At 40.0% G+C, this 22,195-nt stretch overlaps 1 protein-coding gene across 2 annotated transcripts in view; it reads right to left on the bottom strand.

The window, feature by feature from the left end:
- The window catches only part of CEP170 (centrosomal protein 170kDa), a 113,059-nt gene that overhangs the window by 5,747 nt on the left and 85,117 nt on the right, over window positions 1-22,195 (bottom strand). Inside the window, exons 14-17 of one of the 2 annotated variants that reach the window (XM_015424568.1) lie at window positions 20,641-20,818; window positions 15,779-15,946; window positions 12,046-12,134; window positions 662-755 (exon numbers count right to left, since the gene is read on the bottom strand). In XM_015424568.1, coding sequence (XP_015280054.1) covers window positions 662-755; window positions 12,046-12,134; window positions 15,779-15,946; window positions 20,641-20,818 — 529 coding nt within the window. The remainder of the gene's footprint in view (window positions 1-661; window positions 756-12,045; window positions 12,135-15,778; window positions 15,947-20,640; window positions 20,819-22,195) is intronic. The other variant, XM_015424569.1, reaches the window with a different exon arrangement.

Here is a 22,195-nt window from a genome sequence, read left to right as displayed (position 1 = left end):
TCTAGAACATCTCAGGTTTCGCCTTCAATGTAGACTGAAAAGATTCTTCCCTCTGTCAGTATCCTTCAAATTCACACTAAATGGGAAAGCAACAAAGCAACAAAGCTCCCAGGTGAGCACTGGCTTGGGAAACTCCAGCTAACACTGAAGTCATGCTCAGCTTGCTGGGCATTGCACCCCCTCTAGCTGAATGACTATACATATAGTTTGGTGTGTTATAGTACAGTAATTGCATAATGTTTGCTTCAGAGGAGAAAAACTGAGAGATTAAATCTTTCTTGCCAAGATAAAGGCACATTTTAAATTCTGGAAGAATTATTATGAACTTAAATGTATATTAGATTTTAGTACACCTATCTAACTGGTGGGAGGGCCCTTTTTGAGATCTATAACAGTAGCTGTCTGGACAAATGCTTATTGGTTTAGCCTCCATACTTTGTGTTTGTTTGCTTATGATGCAGGATTTTGTTTTTTTTTAAAATCTTTGTATCATACTTCACTGTAAGTAGTGTAAAAAACTTTTACCCCGAGAGATATGTTTTAAGTTACAAAATATCCAAAATCTATTTTATTTAAAATATTTAACATAGATTTCCTGGCCTTTCCCTTTATAAAGTGCCTATGTGAGCATGTGTTTGTAACAAGTTTTATTTTTTCATACCATGCTCGATGTCTTCACAATTGGAACATCACTTTCAGCTCGCAGTTTCTTTTCAATGTCTTCCCAGTTCCGGTCTTTGTCCTTAAACAGTATTCTATAGCCAAGAAGTTCAGAGGAGTGATATGAACTATACAGTGTGTGTATGCATTTAGTGAAAGCAGAAACTGGTCACTTGTCTAGGAAATTCTAATTGATTCCAGCTGAAAGATCAGACTACTTTAGTCTCATGCTGTTCTTGCTCCTATCTGAAGATACAGCAAAATACATAAAAGCAACCCATTTACCCAATAACAATAGCCTTAAAAATTAAGAAATCACATTCTAAATTTCACATGTTAGAATAAAGAGAAGTACAAGATGAGCATGCCATATCACTACTTAATGGGTGAGTGAGGCAGAATTTTCTGACTTTGACAAAGACAGAAGCATAAACCATTGGTTCACTTAGGCCAGAACTATCTGCTCCCACTGGCCAGTGGCACTCCTCAGTCTCATGCTAGGGTGTTTTGTAACTCTGCTAACCACAATCTTTTCAGCTGGAAACGCCACAATTGAACCTGTGATTGTGAATAAAGCAAAGGACATGTTGCACTGCAGAACTATCATTTAGTACACTTCCAGGTTACTGTTGGATCCCCAAGCATCGAGAATAAATCCACGTTTTACAGAAAAGCAAAATTTATTTCAAAGCGTTGAAGACATACTCAAACACGTTCTTTGTTAGAACTGGGGATACACAGTTAGGTCAAGCATAATAAAGGAACTTCAAACAGATACAGATCCAATGAATATCTTTCCCGCTGGCGGGCTAAGGAAACGGTTGCGCGCCCAGTACATGGGAACCAGGCAGAACATCAGACAAAACACAGGTGCAGTAGTCCTGGGAAAATCAATAGGCAAGCATTACAGCATCTTCTCCCCCACACAACCTCCAGCAGTTATCTTTTGCATTCCAAAGCAGGAGCAGGATGATAGAAGCCAAGCCGGGTGTAACAGGGAAAGGATATGTACACAGAGGTCACAGAAAACAGAATGGCAGCTTGCTGACAGTTACCAGACTTGGGCCAGAACTATCATTTAGTACACTTCCAGGTTACCAGACTTGGGCCAAACCTTTCAAAGCGATGTAGCAGCCATGTTGGTCAGATCACATTTACAGCTACTTCCAACACTAAATAAAGCTGAGCCACATACAGAGAGGGGTATTTTCTCTACAAGTCTTGGGGAAGCCTCACGTTTGCAGGAAAAATGAAACGTAATTTTAAAAATTGTAGGGTTAAAATCCTAAAATCATAGAAGCAATGTCTACTTCTTTAAGAAAATTGTGCTACCATGATCTTACAATGCAGTCTTCATAAAACATTTGGTGGCCATTTTGGGTTTGCTAGGCAACCCCCAACCAATGTTGCTGAGGATTCCAAGCCTCAGTCTCAACATGGGGAAGGGCAGATTAAGATTAAAAAAGGTAAAAAATTGGAGGGAGGGAAGGGAAAACTGGGCAGGGGAGGATGAAAAGTGCAACAAAAAAGATGGGTGTGAGTGAGTGTGGAGAGAGGCTGCAGGTACTGTGGGGAAAGCAAAGAGGAAAAGAAAGAGGAAGTGAAAGAATGTGGAAATGATTCCCTACTAGGAGACCTCACGGGTCCCTCACTTTTGTGAGTGTGTGCATGGTCTCTATGGTATCCTTATGCCAAACAACCTTTCCCCCTCTTACCATCTTGTTGTCTTTTATCACACTAAAGGGTAAAAACTGGAGGATGCAAATACTGGCTTGGGGGAAAAAAAGAATTCTGATTTGAGCATTAATGAGAGAGGGACTTGCATGCAATTTATGGGCAGATTAGCAAGACTGCATATTATTATACAGAGTCATCACTGTACCTTACCAAGACTAAACAAATAGGATGAAAACATATATTCATTGTTTCACTGACAAGACTGGAATGTGGGGGATAAAATAGGGGGTATTTCTCAGCTGATATCTAAAGTTCTTTCAAACATCTATGCACAAATGAGTAGTGAAAAATACCAAAATGGCTGATAGTGCAGTATAATAAAATAACTTTTAAAAAGCACATTGTAAAGTAATTCCGAACTGGATCCAACTCTTGCGTTCTGGCAAAAGTTGCAACCGCTCTCATGGTGCGTGCTTTAGGCAAGGATGGTAAGGTTTCATTCCCGAACTGGTAGTTCAAAGCAATGGTAGAGGAAACCCATTTCGAAAACCATTATTTCGACACAGGTAAGCCCTTACGTGGTTCAGAGTAACATACAAATAATCTATTATCCCTTCTAAAGCTCCGAGTCCTGGACAAGGCCAGGGTCTTACACACATCCAACATATGTAGAGCCCGCTGGCCTTCATCGTCTGGTTTGGGGGGAAATGACAGAAGTGTTATAGTCTGCGAGAGGTGAAAGGGTGACACCACCTTTGGAACAAAGGCAGGGTCAGGCCTCAACACCGCCATCTCCATGAAAAATTGTGTAAGGTGGATCTACCACCCTCAAAACACACAGCTCGCTGGTCCTCCATGCCGATGTGAGTGCTACTGGGAATGCCGTTTTCCATGAGACTAGGTGCATAGGGGCTGTAGCTAAAGGTTCAAAGGGTTTCCCCATCAATTTAGACAACACCAGTGATAGGCTCCATGATGGCACTAATGGTCGATGAGGGGAGGAGATGTTCTGCAAATCTTTCAGACAGGTTTTCATTATTGGATTGGAAAACATTGTTTGCCTGCCCACCGATCCATGGTAAGCTGATGTTGTCACTAGATGGACTTTGATGGATGAAAAGCTAAGTCCGGATTGATGTAACATAGATAGATTAGGATCAGTTCCACTGGGGCTTTAGGCCATGAGGCGTGTCCATTTGTGGTGATAGGATCTTTGTGTAGATGGTCTTTTGGCGTTCAACAAAATGTCAGACACTGCTTGTGGCAATTTCATGCCTGAACCTTCCAAGCTGTTAACTTGAAGAATCCTGGGTCGTGGTGAAGAATCTGCCCCCCCCTATTTGAGATAGGAGATCTGGGTGGGTAATGGGAGGTACTGAGTCTTCAATAGACGTTGCAGAACCAGAAACCACGGCTGTTTCAGCCACCATGGTGCAATTAAGATGGCCCTTGTGTGGTCTGTCATAATTTTTTGCAGCACCCACTGAATTAGCGGGATCGGAGGAAACATATAAAACAGGTGACCTGTCCAGTGATGTAGGAAGGCATCTCTTTCATGACAACAAAATAACATATAAATAGCGAACTGTTATAAACAATATCTCTACAAGTATATTGTGATATTAACTCTAACAGTACTAACATTTTAACTAACAGTGAAAAGATCTCCTCCTCTTGGGGTTTTAGATTAGTGTGGTTTGCTTTCCTTTCTCCTTAGATGTAGTCCCTTCCCTATTATTTCTTTTTAATTTTTGTATTTTTGCAAAAAAAAAAAAAATATCCCTCTGGGGATTTTTTTTTTTTTTTAAAGGAAGGCATCTCCCAATGACACTCTGTTGGTCGGTTCCTGGAATAGAATAGTGGACACTTTGTATTGTCCACTGAGGCAAAGGCGTCTAAGTGTTGGCTGGCCGAAAACCTGAAACACCTCTTTGAGATAGGTCCATTTTATTGACCATTCATGTTGTCCCATCGGTACTTGACTTAGTGAGTTGGCCTGGGTATTTTCCACCCCTGGGACATGCATGGCTGATAGTTATATGTTGTTCCGGAGGCACCATTCCCACAGGTATGTGGCTGATTTGCACAGGGTTGTGGATGCCGTTCCTCCTTGTTTGAGGATCTAGTACATTGTAGTCATACTGTCCGTTGCCACCCGAACTGACTTGTCCCTCAGGATTGGTAGAAAGGAGCAGAGAGCATGCCTGACTGCTAAAAGCTCAAATAAATTGATGTGACATCTTTTGTGCTTTGCCATCCATTGACCTTGGACATAGAGGTCCTTGCAATGTGCTACCCAACCCCACTGAGAGGCATCCGTATATACCATTGTGCCCGCCTCCTTTGGTTGGAAGTGCATCCCTGGCATGAGGTTAGACACCTCCTTCCACCTACTCAGGGGTTGACAAACTGCTTTTGGAATATTGACCCTGAGAGATGGTACCAGTTATGGGGTTGTAACGACAGGGAAACCATAACTGTAGGTCTCATCTCATGCTCATGATATGGGAGCGGTGGCGCAGGCAGTAGAACACCTGCTTTAAACATCTGTGAGCAGCCATTGCGGCTGTTCGAATACCACCGTGGCCGGAGTGAGCTCCCGGCCTTCGTCCCAGCTCCCGCCAACCCAGCGGGCCGAAAGCTAATTAACACCTGTTGCAAGTAGGCAAATGGGTACCTACCCTTAGACGGGTAGGGGGCACCCACCTCTGTCGGAAAGAGATTTTTCTCGATTGACACATAGTCCCAAAACTTGTAGAAGGGCTATGGTTCCCTTCACATCATCTCGTAGGTGGTCTGGTGAGTTTGCCACGATCAGCAAATCGATATATGAAAAGAGAACTACATCTTTTGTCCACAAGCATGCCGCTACTACTGCCGTACACTTAGTGAACACTTGAGATGCTGTTGTGAGTCTGAATGGCAGTGTTCTGTATTGATAATGGGCCTGTCCCACTGCAAAGTGCAGGAATCGCCGATGCTGTGGTCTTATATGTTATGTGAAAGTATGCATCTTTCAGATCTATAGATGCCATCCAAGCACCCGATTGGATTAATGGTAGGATAGTCTGGAGTGTAGCCATTTGAAATTTTGTTTTCTTGATATGTTTGTTTAAACCTTAGAGGTCCAAGATAGGTCATCTGCCTCCGTCTCTCTTTGGGACAACAAAGTATCTGGAGTAGTATCCTAGGCGATGTTCTGATGGCGGCATGCCTTCGATAGCGCCCTTGGTTTGGAGATTTTTTATCTCGTCTCTGAGTAGGTTTGATGGTGGAGTAATGACCATGTGCAGCGTATGAGGCAATGTATCAAAATCTATTACATACCCCACTCCGATACTGGTGAGGACCCACTGGTCCATAGTGATGTTTTCCCAGTTGTTTAAGAATGATCCTAGTCGGGTCCCCACCGATGGGGTAAGAGTGACTACTGTGGCTGTCCATGGAGTCAAAAGGACTGCTTTGCCTGCTGAGAGGTTTTTTCCAAAGCTCCCGATTTAGATTTTTGCTGATAAGGTTGTCTGGGTGTCACCTGGCGGTGTTTCCAGGAGTCTTGTTGGATTGGGAAACGTGGTCTGCATGGGTATTGAGGCCTCCAAGTTCTTTGCCTCTGGGTTCGTTGTGTATATTGGGCATTCACTCCCAGGTTCTTTGCTTGTTTGTGGCTCTCATCGACTGTCTTGAGAGCGTCATCCGTGGTACTGTGGAACCCACACCCATTAAAGGGAAGATCCTCTATCTTCTGTTTTACATCTGTCTGTAATGACATAGCCCTGAGACATGCATGGCTGCGAAGGGCTACAGCTGTTGCCATACTTCGCGAAAAGCAAGATATTGTATATCTTACAGTAGTCACCTGTTGTCTAGCTGCTCTCCATGATTCATGGATAACGGACATAGCCTCTGACTGTGTGTCCATAGGTATGTTAGTGATGCTGACTGCTCTGTATTGGGGTCTGATCCCATTAGAGAGCTTTTAAACTGTGTTGTGTTCATGCTGTCTTCGATTTCCAGGTCAGATGGGTCACATGTTTTCTGTGGAGCTGTGGGTTCCGTCCCCAGCCCCCTTTTTCTTGCCTCTGCTCTGTCAGTCAGTCTCCCCTTATACCCTGCATGTCGCAAATCCTGACACGGCTATCAGGACTGAGATTGCGATCTTGAGCACCTATGGTGCCATACTCTGGAGGGAGATCGCAAATGTGAACATCTATAGAGCGATTGCGACCATTCCGTTCTCTGGCATTGGTAGGATGGTCTTCAGTAAGACAAATCCTGCCTCCGGCTGTTCTGTCATCTCGATAAAGCAGCGAGCAGTCAGTGACAGAGCAGTAGGAGTCAGAAGCGAAGCAGTCCCGTTGGCACCCTCTAGGTCTGTCTTTTGCCTGGCTCCATTGTTGGCATCTCGAGGTCGAGGCAGCTGTTCTCTGCGAGGTTCTGTAATGGTGGTGTCAGCTGGACAGTCGGGGATAGTGTCATCAGGATGTCCCCTCGAGTATGTTGGTAATTTGGAGTGGTCGAAGATAACTGGTTGGTCTCTGTTCGTTCGGATCCTAAAGCGATTCTACTTGCCTTACTGAGGGTGATTTTGTTGATAAACCTGTCAGTAATATGGGCGGTAGCATAACTGTAGCCGGCGCCTGCTCGTCAGGTGGCTTTGCAGCAGCAGCTAGTTTGGGCAGATCACGCCCCTTTGATTTTTTTCAGCTTGTACGTATTATGGCCGAAGCAGATGTTCGCTTATGAGGTTTGTTGGTTTTATTCTTTTTCAATTTCCGCACAGTTGGTTGGTGGAGCACCGAATCTCTCAACTCTACACTAGAGGGAGGCGGTGTATGACGGGATACGGAGCGCTGAGCCATCATCGGACTAAGTGCCTTTTCTAGTAAAAAGGTCTTAAATCAGGCGGCTCGATTTTTTCTCGCTTGGCGAGTAAATTTCAAGCAATGCTTGCGTAGGCTAGCTTTATGATTCTCCCCCAGGCACAATAGACAGTGGTTGTGGCCATCTGTTGGGGGGATTTTGCCATTACAAACCGAGCACCTTTTAAAGAAGAAGAAGAAGAGATTGGATTTATACCCCGCCCTTCAGTACCCAAAGGTGTCTCAGAGTGGTTTACAAACTCCTTTCCCTTTCCCCTCCCCACAACAGACACCCTAGGAGGTAGGTGGGGCTGAGAGAGCTCTTGACAGAAACTGCTCTTTTTCAAGAACAGCTCTTATCAGAACTATGGCTTGCCCAAGGTCATCCAGCCAGGTGCAAGTGGAGGAGTGGGGAATCAAACCCGGTTCTCCCAGATTAGAGTCCGCGCACTTAACCACTACACCAAACTGGCGAACAGAAAAGAATGGTGAACATCCCATACGCTCCTCAGAGTCTTGTGTTAATGAAGGGGGATACCAGATCCCTCTCCATGTCTTATTTACTATGTTTCCTTTGTTTTAGTTTTAATTTAATTTTTTTTAACATGTGTTCGAGTAGGCTATCTTAGAGTGACAAGGAAAGACATCTAACTGCTGTAGTGGTGAAGAAGGAACTGAGTGGGGGTGGAGTCTACCTCAGCTCTGAGCAGGCGCAGTAGAAGCTGGCTTGTGACGACACCTAGAAGAGGTTATCCTTAAAGCTTTTTAGGCTTCCGACAAGGAATCAATGCAGGTGCATTACCCAGTGTGTGGCTTGCACAGAGACCATGAAGATCTGTAGTCAGAACTTAAACAATGAGAGCGCCTTGTTCCAAGGGAACAACTTTGCTCATTCTTCACAGAAAGGGCACCAAACCCTGAAATATCATTAACTCAAAAACTTATGAAATATGGCACTACTTTGCCATGCAGAGCGCCAAGCAATCTCACTTTAATCTAAGAAAATGACAAATAGCCTTTTCCAAAGTTTTCTGATGTCATCCTATATACCTGACTCATGATTTAGGATTCCTAAATACATCAGGCCAGATTATTTTCATGTGCAGAGAGAAAAACTTAATTTTATTACCTCACCTACTGTCACACATATCGTCCTGAATAACAAACAAGCATATATATAGGGAAGGAAATAAATCCCCATCTGAAATAGGCGACATTGTGACATCACAAAGAACCTGTTATCTGTGACATTCACGGACACAGCTTGTTTTCATACTCCCCCTTGGGATTCTAAATAGAGATCTTCTTTGGAGGTTTTCAAACAGAGGCTAGATGGCCATCTGACATCAACGTGGATTCTGTAAACTTAGGCAGATCATGAGGGGGAGGGCAAGAAGGGTTGCCTCAGTGCTTAGTTCTTGTGGCCCTTTTTTAACACACCCAGGGAAATGCTCATTGCCACTTTGGGGTCAGGAAGCAATCCTGGAGATCTTTTGTCATCTTCTGGGTATGGAACAGTGGTAACTACGGGTGAGGAGGGGGAGGTATTTGTGAATTTCCTACATTGTGCAGGGGGTTGGACTAGATGACCCTGGAGATCCCTTCCAACTCTATGATTCCATCCCTAAACAGAGATTTAGAATCCTTGTTTGTGATACAGAAACAAACCCTACCTTGTTCATGTGTCTGTATTTGGACATCATGTCAAACTTAGAATGAATGCTTTGCAAAGCCAGAAGCTTTCACTAGTAGAAGAATTGGGAAATACCAACTTCACTGAACTTTGATCAACATTATTATTTTTAAAAAGTTTGCATTTACTGGATGATTTTCTCATGTTATATTTTTCCACGGAAAATTTTCTGCCTGACATATGTAAACATAATCTGTTTACTTATAGTTGTCAGAGCTTCTGCACTGCAAATCAATCATGTTAGGTGCTCTAAATATGGGATATGAAGCATGAACAAACCCCAGTGCTTGTCAAAGGTCCAGTCTTGTACATGGTATATTTGCCTTTTTCATTAACATTACACGGACTTATATAATGTTAGCAAAATTTAAAATTGGAAAATTTTCCGTAAAAATTTGAAATTCAATTTTTTTAAACATGCATCAGTGCATTTACCTTCCCATTTTACTAGCACACAGTAGTCACAACCCATTAAAATGCACATTGAAGCATTAATGCCCAAGCTTTACTTTTTTATGATTATTTTGTCTTCCACCACTGTCTTGTAAGAAAAAAATAACTTAAGAGAACATTCTCAGAAAAATCTTTATCTGTTCAGAAACTACATTATGATGTGTGGATCTGATGCCCATATACACTCAATAACCACAGTTAATGTCCTTCTGCCATTCATCCATGTATTCCTTTTTTGATGAAGCCTACGTGCTTAAGATTACATTCTTCCAGACTGCTTCCTTAAATTTCCAGAAATGGCTGAAAAGTTTTCTCTTGCTCCTCTTGCTTCATAAAACTTGTTATATCTGGATCTCAATTTTGCACAAAGTGATTACAGCTCAGATGAATATTCAGCAGTTTTGATTTTTGCACCTGGTGTTGCCTTTTGCCCAAAAGGATGATGCTGTGCAAATATTTGGTACTTCTGAGGCCACATAGGCAAGAAACTTTAACTCAAACCTTTGTGAACCTGATAAAAATTATTTTTTTCAAGGGGGATGTTGAATAACAAGGATATTCATTCTATGCAAGATTGACAAACTATGTGAATTGTTTTGCAGAACCCTTTTTAGTCATATAATTTGATTTATCTCTGCATTTATCCTTGTATAAACAATGTGAGCCTTGACCCAAAATAACCTAATAATAACTAATAATAGCAGTTCACATTTTAAATATCTTAAATATCTTTTTTATTTTTAAATATCTTAAAACTACTCATATAACTACAGACGAAAGAAAATCAGATAAATACCACGTCTGTATCCATTATATTATTTTTAAAAGGTATTGTTGACCCCCCCCCCCAATGCTATTATGACTACATTGGAGAAACTCTAGGAGAAATTCTACTGGATTATAAGAATCCTTGGCAAAATCTGTTAATGATCCTCTCTTTGAGTTCAGTTATTGGCCTGTACCCACCCATGAAGTTCTTAAAACTTAATGGTACTTCACTATTTCTTTTTACAACAGGGGACCGAAAATCCTCCAACTGCAGACCCTCACTTTGTCCCCATGCTCAGTGGGCTACAGGATGAAGCAGGAAATGGCCACTCCTACCTAAGAATAAGAAAGTACATGGCTGAATACAGACCAGTAATCTTTTTGGAACCGACTGCTAGTCATATATGATGGCCATCAAGTGTTTTTGCTTATCTTGTGTTGCTTGGTTTCTACTGATGCATATTAGTGTAGATAAACAGCTGAGAAGAGCTATTCTACTATGAACAATGACTATGGAAACTGAGACCAGTATTCAAATGAGGGCTTATATAGCAAAATTCTAATTACTTTAGTATATACCAAAAATGGTTGGGTGCATGTATTAAAAAGCTAAACTCTGTATATGTTATTTTAGGAGATGATGGTTTAGAAAACAAGCTATGAGCAAGAAGTTTTCCATTTACATCTCAGTTTTGCCACAGAATCTGAGTAGCTGTTAAAGTAAATCACTATCTCGCAGCCTCACATCTGTAATATGGACTTACTATACTGCCTACCTTTCAAAGTTGTGAGGATCACTAAGGTCACATACAGGAAGTAGTTTGAGCAATTCAGAAAGTGCTACATTGCCATTTTTATTTCCGATATGATACAGGGCATTTTGAAAAGGAAGAAGTGGGTTGGTGCAGGCAGAATGTTAGTGTTTCAGAAAAGAAGGGACCAGAGATTATTAGTATGGCTAACAAGAATTAGTGTAGCAAATGCTGCTTTGAAAAACCTTGGAAGCTGAGTATAGTTGTCAAAAAAGAGGAAATAAGTGTTTTATTACTTCAGACTGCTAATGCTACAGAATCAGTAATTTACAGCTGTGTTATTTATAGGAGCGGAAGTTCTTAATGCTGTATTACAGGTATAATTAAAAGAGCAGATGTTAGCAAAGCATGAAAATGTTAGTATCATCTCACATTCCCTTATTTTCTAATCACAAATGCCTCCTAGTCCATTTTTAGCCTGATAAAACATGATTATAAACTGCTGGAACTGCTACAACCAGTGGAACCAACTGTGAACTGGCTCCAGTGAACTTACTGGTTATGTGTGGTGGGGAGGAAAAGCACTTCAAATGACCATTCTGTTTTTAGGATTGCTGGACAATTATTTATGTGGGCATTTAATTGGTCTAAGGACCACATGAAAACATGCAATGTACCTAGACTCAGGCCAAACAAACAGAAGGGAGACTACATGATTTGGTCTACAGGCACAGAATATCTAGATGCTAATGCTATGCTAATTAAATACTCACATGTGTATCTCTGGCAGATGTGGAAGCTGAACTATATTTGTGGTATAGCTCTGACACTAAACACAGTCCTGTCTTTCTTTTGAGGAAATATTTAGGATCCCTCAATAGATAGGTCCTAAATGTGAATTCATCAAGGCTAGCAATGTGTTTTCTTTGCTGACTCTATTTGTTGCACAGATATCATCACAAGGAAGACACTGCAACAAGAAACTGTGTCCCCTTGATTGTTAGTGCGAGGGAATTAAATAGGATACATATCTAATAAGTCATACTAGACAACATGCAGATTCATAAAAACACAAAAAAATGCCACTAACAACTTTTCACTGATTCTAATGGAATATAATTGAACATTAACCTGTTAAACAACAATTAATAGAACATATGTTTTACTGAAGAACAAAGGTTACCTGATTTTGCCAGCTGTTTTATCTATAGATTGCCTAATCTTCCGAGAAAACTGGAATACTGAAGACAACAGCAAGGTGTCCCCCATGACCTAAAATATTTTGAAGAGAAGATGGGTGTTCACTGAAAAAACCACTACCTTGCTGGTCAGCACTACAGTTTCTAAACTAATTTCTAAAAATTAAATTGTTAATACAGACTTTGGGCTATATTAATACAACGACTATACAAAGAGGCTATATATCAAGCAAGCGCTTTAGAAGATTTTCTCTTCATGATATTCCTCCCATGTCTTACTTCACCAGAAGCACAGACTCATGTATAACTATAAGCCTAATGGGACATGATTATGTAAGAACATTATCTCAAGTTATACATAAAATAAAGTCAAATATCTGTTCACATAATGGCAAAACAAGCACTTGCAATCCACCTCTGACATTATCCAGTAGCATTCAATAAAGAAAACAATAAGGAAAGCCCATGTATAGATCTATGGCATGGCCTCATTTGGAATACTGTGTACAGTTCTAGTCACTACTTCTCAAAAAGGACATTGCAGAGCTAGAAAAAGTACAGAAATGGGCAACCAAGATCATTAGGGGACTGGAGCACCTTCCCTATGAGGAGAGTCTGAAGAGTCTGGGACTTTTCAGTTTAAAAAAGAGATGACTAAGAGGGGACATGATAAAGCAGGGGTGTCAAACATAAGGCCAGGGAGAGAGGGAAGGCAGGAGGCTGCTTAGGGGTGTGAGCAGGCACATATGGTGAGGTGTGTGTGGTCGAAGCTGTCAAGAAATAGAAAATGTGTAGAGGGTGCAGCTAAGAGGCTAAGTTGAAATAGTGTCAGGGGAATGAAAACGAAGGCAGAGAAAGAGGAGGTGCTGGTTTTTTTCCTCCCGCCTCCTCTGACCACAGCTCAGCGAGGATCAGAAAAACCACTACATGGGGGGGGGGGGGGCAAAATGGCTGGCACTGCCACCGCTGCACCAACTGGTTTCACGTTTTTTCAAATGGTGACTGTGAGGGTGGTTGGTGAGAGTGGGTGCATGGAGCAGCAGTTAGCTGATGAAGGGACAGGGCCAGCAGGAAGAGAGGAGGAGGAGGGCTGGCATGTGGATTGAGAGGCAACTGGGCTGTCTTGTACATGTTGCTCTGAGGGGAAATGTTCATTATGTACCTTGAAGGAAAGGATTACATACCTTGATGTGTGAAATGGGGATTTCATGAAAGTGTCCCCTCCACAGCAAAGGACGTGTATTATTACTGTCTAGCATTTTCTAGAACCCTTCTCACTTCAAATCATGTTCCATTACAAGAAATCAGAATTTAGCCTAACTGTGTGTGCCAGCATCAAATCCATACCTTATCAGATTCATGGCAACAACTGATAAATAAGCATAGTGAATGTTCTTGGCTGTGACTTCAGCCACCTCACCTGTATGGTATGGCATTTAGAATGGCCCAGCATTACCTCCCCCCCCCCAAGAAGGATATAATGGCACGGCCGAGATTGTTTCTACTATTTATAGTGCATCAGCTGTTCCCTTAGCCTTTCCTTATTTATTTGTTTGTTTGTTTATATTTGAGATTTTTATCCCACCCTCTCCTGCAAGTAGACTCAGGGCAGGTTAGAACAAGGGGATAAACAATTAAAATGCACAATATATACAGTTTAAAACTATAAAAGCCATAATGAAGTACATGGTGACGAGCAAATAAACATGCTCCATGGTGTATGTTGTATATGTGCCCAAGGGCTGGCCTACCAGAATGTACTTGCTAATGTGCATTTCCTGCATTTCTCTGAATGCACACAGTACCTGAGCAGTCCCTTGTGACAGTACTAATTTGCTATGCTTGTATGTAGTATGCAATCTTCCTAGTTTGGATGCACACTACCAACAAAAGGTGTTGTTTTTTTGGTTAAGTGAAGTTCTACTTGGAATGGTTAGAACATGAACTTCTTGTATTTATAAATCCTTTCCCCAATGGGAGTCAGGCCCAGAACTTTTGAATTTATGTCCAGCTCACAATAGCTTCATTTATGGCACTGCTGCTAGTTAGCCCCACCTGCCAATCTCTTGTATGATTCTCAAGACACGCCCCCCTAAAAAAAAAAACCCCTTCCTTTGAGAAGTGGGGGCAGGAAATCACTGGTACTTGGAAAAACTCATTACTGGCAAGAGATGCCTTTCCAGGCCATTTTTAACAGGAAATGAAGTTCATGAGTATGTTTAGGAACACGACTTTCTGAAGAAAACGGTAACTCATCTTTTTACCTGCTGAATTAAGTGACATTGACACAATTTCTAGTTAAGTAAAGTCCTACCAAGGCCTCTCCCACCTATGATGAGCACTTCTTATAACTGATACCACTTCCACACTACCAAGAGCCCATGTGAGCATGCAGAGAAGATAGATGCACTAACTATTAACTCATTATCATGTCTACACCAGGGACGCATTAAAGGGGAATTCAAATTGTGCCCCATCATATTTGGTGTGCTGGTTGTGAAGCTGGAGCTAAATTTCATACTAATGTATACGCTGGGTTCATTCCTAAGATCTGTCAGCAGTACTCTGCTCAGGCCTGCTGCTGTCCTCTGTGCTCCCTAAAAAGCTGCTTCTAGGGGTCAGGAGATTTTTGGAAACAGCATGAAATGCAACACTGTGACAGTCATCCCCCCCCCCAATTTGTGCAAGAGGATGTGACTTTTTCTGTGTTAAGGCATCTTAAGAGTCAACTAATCTTTTACTCTTTATCATTCAAAAATATGGGTGAATTTTTTTGGGAACAGTGAAAGAATGAGATTTTCTAGGAGCCAGATTGAAGAAAAACATTCTTAACCTCTACAAGTAATCCAGGTGCCAACCAAAGTCCCAATTGTTTTGGTGACAATTATAGTGACTGCCTGGGATTTTGCACTTCTGTTTTATTCATAATGAAACAAAACACAATCAGGAACACTGGCTGTCTTGGACTACACTTTTGCCATTATGCAATTGGATCCAGAAGACCTCAGTTCAATAGGTAATTACAGATAATCCTTGTAATGGTGCAACTTGTCTGAAAAGTAACAGATAAACCACATAGCTATTTTAGTTGAATTATACAGATGTAGTGATGCTGCTGAAATAGGTGGTTACAATTGATATTTATGTGTGTGACAAAAAATCTTTCCTCTAAGCTGTGGAGTTTGTGAGCAAAAATTCTACTTTGTGAGCTACTGGCATTAAAGTTGTGAATGAGCAATTTGGCTACTGCATAAATTAGTGTGCTCTGGAGCCATCCTTCCTGAGCTAAGGCAAAAGTGTGTGAGCCGGAGGCTAAAAAACTGTGAGCTAGCTCACACTAACTCAGCTTAGAGGGAACACACAGTCCTTTGGGTTTGTATTACTCATCACTTTTCTTAGTGAGAAAGGGACGGAAATTGTAAAGTTTACAAACTCCTCTTCCCCCACTTCATTCCAGATTCATCCTCTTCAACCTCATACCATCTATATTAATAACTCACAGCACCAGAAGCAGCCAACAAGAGAAGAGAGATACTAGGCAATAAGGATCGAAAATGTAATTAACAGATCCCATGGCTGTGATAACAGCAGAAAATGCAGTTCCCACCTAAGTGGTTTTGTACTGAATTCTAAAGAAAGGCTCATTGGCTCCCTCTGTTTTTCCATAAGGTCATTATATAAAAAACAAAAATAATTTGTAGGCTGGAGGACACATACTTCATCCCTGCTCCAGGTTCGTCGGCGTGTAATTGTTGGGGGGTCAGGAAGATCTGTTGGCTGTGGTTTAGGATCGCTGGGCCGACTGTTCCCATCAGCTGTCTTAGCATTTACTACTGGAGGAATCTTCCTAAAGTTTAGACTTTCATCAAATACACGGTCAACTAGCTGAAAAATAAAAAGGATAGAAAGTTTCATTTTCAAAAACCAGTTGGAGATATGAGTTATGAAACCCATCACTTCAGATGCTCTCTGCTTAAAGCACAAATTGAAATAACTGTAGTTGGTGATTTCCCTGTATATTATGAAACAAACTTTATTAAATTTTCCCAAAGTACCTAACAATTTCCATTCCAATAATGAAAGGATTCTCAGTGATTACATTAGTACATTCTATAACTATGCCTAATAGATTTTATAAAGCATTATTCCAATAATTTTATTAAGCTGATTTCCCCTTATGCTGAACATTAGTTACATTTATTGGTAAATTTCTAAGAAGCTTGTAGAAAGAAGGTTATTCTTTTCAAAAGTAATTATTTTAGTCTCGATGTTATAGAAAGAAATATTTAGTTGAAAGTGAATCAATTTTATTTAGTAAAGATGTAAGTCAACATTACCTAACTCAGAGAAAATGCATATTTACATTAGCAGAGGCTTAGTAGCATGGCTAGGAGACAATAAAAAGAAACCAACATGAACACAGTAAAATCACACTGTAAATACAATGTATGTGTCTTGTAATTAATTGCACCCTGTTAAAAAAAAAGAACAGCAAACAATGCTGTTAACTAAATCCTATGTACAAAAAGTTGAAATAAATCAAGACACAAAAATATGAGACAGAAAACATATTTCAGGGTTGGCATTTTATTTAGCATGGTAGGGTTGTTTTTTAATCAGATAAAATACTTCATTTTTATTATTCTGGAAATTGGACGCACCACCCCAGAGGGGAATGAAATCACTGAAATTAGTATTAAAATGAACTGAAGAGATCATACACACAATGGATTAGGGATGGGCACGAGCCGGGAAAATGCAGTTCAGTTCATGGTTTGTGACCACACGAGGAATGGAACCAGAACTGTACCGGTTTATGGCCCTGCAAGCCCCATTGAAAGGGACCATAGTCCCTTTAAACTGGGTTTGCAAAAAGTCTGAAAAACAGCTTAGCGATGGGGAGCACTGTGCAATCCTTTTAAAATTTAAAGGGACTGCACAAGACAGCCTGAAACAATTGAGTGTTGGGGTGTACCTCCTTGCCACTCAGCTGTTTTTGTGACTTTCGTGGAAAACAGAAAGCAGGGGTTTACAGGGACTCTGAATCCCTTTAAACCCCTACTTTCTGCTCAATCCATGAACCACCATGAACTTCCATGAACTGCTTTAAAAGTTTGTGGAAGTTTGTGATGGTAGACTCTTCATGAACTTCTGTTCACGAACCACAAACAGGGCAAAATTCATGATGAATTTTCCTTTGTGGTTCAATTCATGCCCATCCCTACAATAGATACCCATGTTAGTTGTCATGGACCTTCATTTAGAATGTATTAGTATTTTAAAGCAGCTAATTTACTTGAAACCTTGATGGTCAGTAATATGAAAAAACAGGAAATTCAACCCTGTCTTTAAAATTTTGAAGTTCTGTTTTATATCCATGCACTAGACAGAAACCAGGGTTCTTCCTCTGTTATTGGGTCAATACAATTCATTTCTATATCATCAGAATCAAACTTTCTTATCTAAATAACTGCTACCAGGAAAAATATACTCATAAGATGCACGAATACTGGCTAACTGAAAAGGTTTTTTTAAGGATTATTGTAAGCCACCCTGAACCACGAGGAAAGGCGGGATATAAATGTTTAATAAATACATAGAAACACAAACAACACATAAAAGTTTCTGTGAATAGAAATTCACACATTCCCAGCATACCCAACTCAGAAAAGTTGTCCAAAAGACTTCTTTATCAAATATTACTCTAGTCACAAGAATAGATCAATGTCCCACATTGTTATGTATACCACTGATCTACATGAAGACATTCATATTCTTTGTCAAATAACTTGCTTTTGTGTGCTTTTATGTGATATTCTATAGAAATATTTCCTTTTATGATATGGTCCCTACCCATTTTTTGTTATATTACTGATTTTGATGTCTTCATTATTTTTCTTAAAACAATCAGTAAGTTTTTCAAATTTTAATATTCTACCGTTTCCTTATAATTTAGTTTTTATCTGAACCATTTTGGTCATTCAGTTCACACTGCCATAGCCAAGACAGCTGAATTATGGTAGATTCATAAAACATTTCTCACCATCATGGTATTACTTTTTACCATCATCTCATAATGACCACCTATGAGGGATTTTGACTTGTAAATGGCATAACGTGCATTCGACTATCTGACAACCAGGCAACTGACAAAATCAAACAGTTATGTGACTCCACTTTGTTTGTCATGCGGTCTCTTATCTGTAGGAAACAGATGCCAAATGTAACATCTTCAATAAAGAGGAATTTTCAGATGTGAAAATTTTACTGTTTAAATAAATTCTCACACTCAAAAACTACATTTTCAAGCAAGTTTCAGGAGGGCAGACATGTTAGTCTGTAGTAGTACAACAAAATTCAAGTCCAGTAGCACCTTAAAGGCCAACAAAGTTTCCCATGATATAAGCTTTCATGAGTCAAAGCTCACTGGGTCAGGTATAAATGAGAATGAAGATCCATCAGAGAAACTGTCTAAGGTTAAGGGGCTGCCTGTGGCCAAGAAAAGGTCTGTCTCCCAGTGCCTGTGAGAGAAAACTATCATGCACATCATTACTGACCTACAAGCTATGAAATACAATGATATTCCTCTAGCATAGAAAGGCTGACCTTTTCTTGCCCAAAGACAGCCTTAACCTTTAAAGAATCTAACCTTAAACCTTACTTATAATAATGCACTACATAACACTGACACAGACTGTGGGACCAGAACCTAAAAGAAATCCAGATGCCAACTCTGTCTCCATATGCACTATAACAACACAATCATTGGAGTTAACACCACCAGTCACACCATCTCAGGTTCATTCATTTACTCATCTTCCAATGTCATACACATCTTCAAGTGTCATCAGAGCCCTTATACTCTCCCCACTGAACAAACAGGCTACTCCCTAAGCCAAAGAATAAATGGATGAAAATTTGACATTAAAAATTACAATGTTCAGAAACTAGTAAAATAGATTAATCTTCCAGAACATTCCATTGCTAATTTAAGAGTGGCAATTCTTCTACACAGAAGCTTCGAAGGGAGATATAAAGGGAAGATAGCTGAACTAAAATTCATTAACAAGTTTAGGACAATGGAACCCCAGGGCTCAACAGGGATATGGGATTCTAATCTTATTACAGATACTAATTTTCAGCACTTCCTACATTTATGCATATGTCCTAGTAGTATTTTCCCGTATTTCCATGATGTTTTGTGCTTTCATGCCAATAAAGGTTTTGCGTGTGTGTGTGTGTGCATATGTCCTAGCTCTATCCATTGCATTTTGCATTGTATCTCTGCATCCTGACTCCAACTGGCCCTTCTTTACAACACCCCTCACATCTTCTGACCTGGATATAATGGTTGATGGTATCTGAAAAAGTGAGCTTTGACTAGTGAAAGCTAAGATATGTTGGTCTTTAAGGTGCTACTGGACTTGAAATGTATTTTCAAGTAAGACAGTCAAAAAAGACAATATACCCACACAATTTAGGTTTTGAATGATGCTCTTCTCGATTTCATGAAAGAAATGAATTAACTTTACTAAAGAGCCATTAAGATTACTAAATGTTTTCCAGTAATTTTTATTTGTATGTTACTTCTTCTCCATTGTGAAGGTGGGGCGCTGTTGTTTACTACTGGTGCAACCCTCAGCAAGCTGCCAACCCTGAAAGCAAAGAAAGCTAAGAAATAGACAGAAAGTAATATGGTTAAAAGGGAATGGTTGTGGCACCAAAACTTTAAAACTCCCTCCCCAGGGAGATTCAACTGTCTCCCTCTATCATTGTCTTCTGTCAGAAGGTAAAGACTTTTTTTGTTTTGCTTGCTGCACCCCCAGTAATTGTAAATGCCCCCCCCCCCTAGCGTTATGTCTTGGTCTGTTTCTATGTTTTTAGTGAATTGTTTATATATACTTTATTTTGAATGCTATTTTAATATTTGCCACCTCAGGGACCTTATTTGTGTGAAAAGGTGGCACAGAAATGTTCTAAATAATAAATAAACAAATGTTGATTTAGTTAATTTAATATACATATGGATGTTTGAATGGTGACTGCAACATCCATATCTGCATATAGAAACAGAACATATCATGTTGTTGCGGGGGGGGGGGGGAACTGAACTACAGCATGAAGCAATATTAATTTTGATAATATACCAGGGAATGGAATTCTTTGCTTGTTCTAAGCTATTTAGAAGCAAAATTGGCAATACTCAAGGCAATCTAAGAGCATTGACAATCCACTGTATTTCACTTTATAATTCATAGATCTGTGTATAAACACATCTTTTCACTAAGGAGGGCAGATAGTACTCACATACTTCTGAGGCTGTGGACAAAGAAATAAGCAAATCACCTTATGTCCAATATGAAAAATAGACACAGTCTGTTCACATTATAACTGTCCTTGTGCTTACATTTCTGAGAAATGTGTTCAAAGACTGCTGGAGTTAAAGTTTTGGTCAATATATAACACAACCATAAAACCAAAGGCAGGAAATGCTGAAATTCATGCAAACAGGAGTAAAATTATGCCAAATTAAATTCTGCCAAAAGGATGAAGGAAAAGAAATAAAGAAAAAGAAGAACCTTATGCATTTCTCCATGAAGATCTCCTACCTCTTCTCTAGTGTCTATGGCAGAGCCAGGGGTGGTGGCAGCAGTGCTTACTGTGGTACTGGGAGCAGTGCCTGATGAAGTCACCGAATCTATCTCTCCTGCTACATCATTGATTTCCCGTGCGATGAGAGCCAGGTCCTGACTGATCCTATTAGTAATTAACACAAGTGTGGTTGGTTGAGATGGATTATGCATGGAAGATAACAAAACTCTAAATTGTGGTTTTGTGCAATTGGAAACATACTGGAAACATACTGCAGTTTTCAATATTGTTAAAAATAGTTATTACTCCATCAGCTACATTCTGTGGCCTTCACTATTCGAGAATTCTATAATTCTTCTGCAACAACTGCTGCAACAACTGTATAAGTGTGTTACCACATTTTTAATAAGTGAAATCCATGGGTTATACAGGATCAATTACATTGTTTTGAGTAAGGAACAATTGTGTTGCTTCCTAACGTTGCCATTATTTTAAGACATTAGTCAAAAGTACATAGCTTTTGTACATTACAAGAATAAATGAATTTAAGTTCAGTTTTGCTTACCATTTTCAACTGCCTTCCATACTCCCTAGGTTTTTTCAAATTCCTATGTCCACAATACATTTGCAGACCCCAATTAATGCTCCCACCTTCTTCAGTAATAGATTCTTCTAAATCATGCTCTTCTTTCCTCCCCCTATGTCTTAATCCTGTCAAGGGCACCACGCTGTTGCCTATTTCATACAGTTAGTTTTTCCTCTACTGTTTGCCAACAAATTATAAAATATGGTGTTAAAGAAAATGAAAATTTTGTGGATAACTTTCTGAAGATGTATTTTTAACTTGTACAAATTATTCTGTAGCTAGTATTTCAGACTTGGGGGAACGGAACATTAATGCTTTGACGGTATCCACTGTAGTTTTGTCTCTATGGCCAAGTGCTAAAAAAAGTAACATTACAAATGATACATGTAGAATAGGTCTGTTATGATCTTTTCTGTATTAAAGTGGAATATACAAGATAATTGTAATTAATACTTACAAAGATATTTAAATCACCTCCAAATTATTTGTTATGCAACATTCTAGGGAAAAGTCCAAAAAACGCTGATTGTGATTGAACATAAAAATCTTGAAGAACACTTGTGATACCATACCCAGCTCTTTAATCTATTTATCTATGTCTCAAGTGTGGGTAGATCTGTGGATAGCTAAATCCACAGATCAGGCCTACACTGAGAGAAAGGAGTTTTTCTCCAAACTTGAGGAGGATCCCCACGTTTGCAGAAAAAGCTGAAATCAGTAAAAAATTAAATGAGGATGGTTGAAGTGTTGTCCCAAGCAGGATGGCTGCTTTGCTGATGGGGTGTGTGGGGTTAAAACATTAAAAAAAAAATTGAGGAGGGTAATTCCAACAGTAGTATTCTCTGTGCCTGCACAGCTCTTGTATACTTCCTGAGGCAGCAAAGCTGTAGGTGGGTGGGGGAGGAGTTGCTGCTGCTGTTGAAGCAGCGAAGATGCAAGTAGCTGGGTGAGAAGAT

This window comes from Gekko japonicus, unplaced genomic scaffold, assembly GCF_001447785.1.
Source record: "Gekko japonicus isolate JY-2015 unplaced genomic scaffold, Gekko_japonicus_V1.1 scaffold392, whole genome shotgun sequence".
Taxonomy (NCBI): Eukaryota; Metazoa; Chordata; class Lepidosauria; order Squamata; family Gekkonidae; genus Gekko; species Gekko japonicus.
Note: the sequence above shows the minus strand (reverse complement) of the source record. Positions and strands in the feature narration are given on the sequence as shown.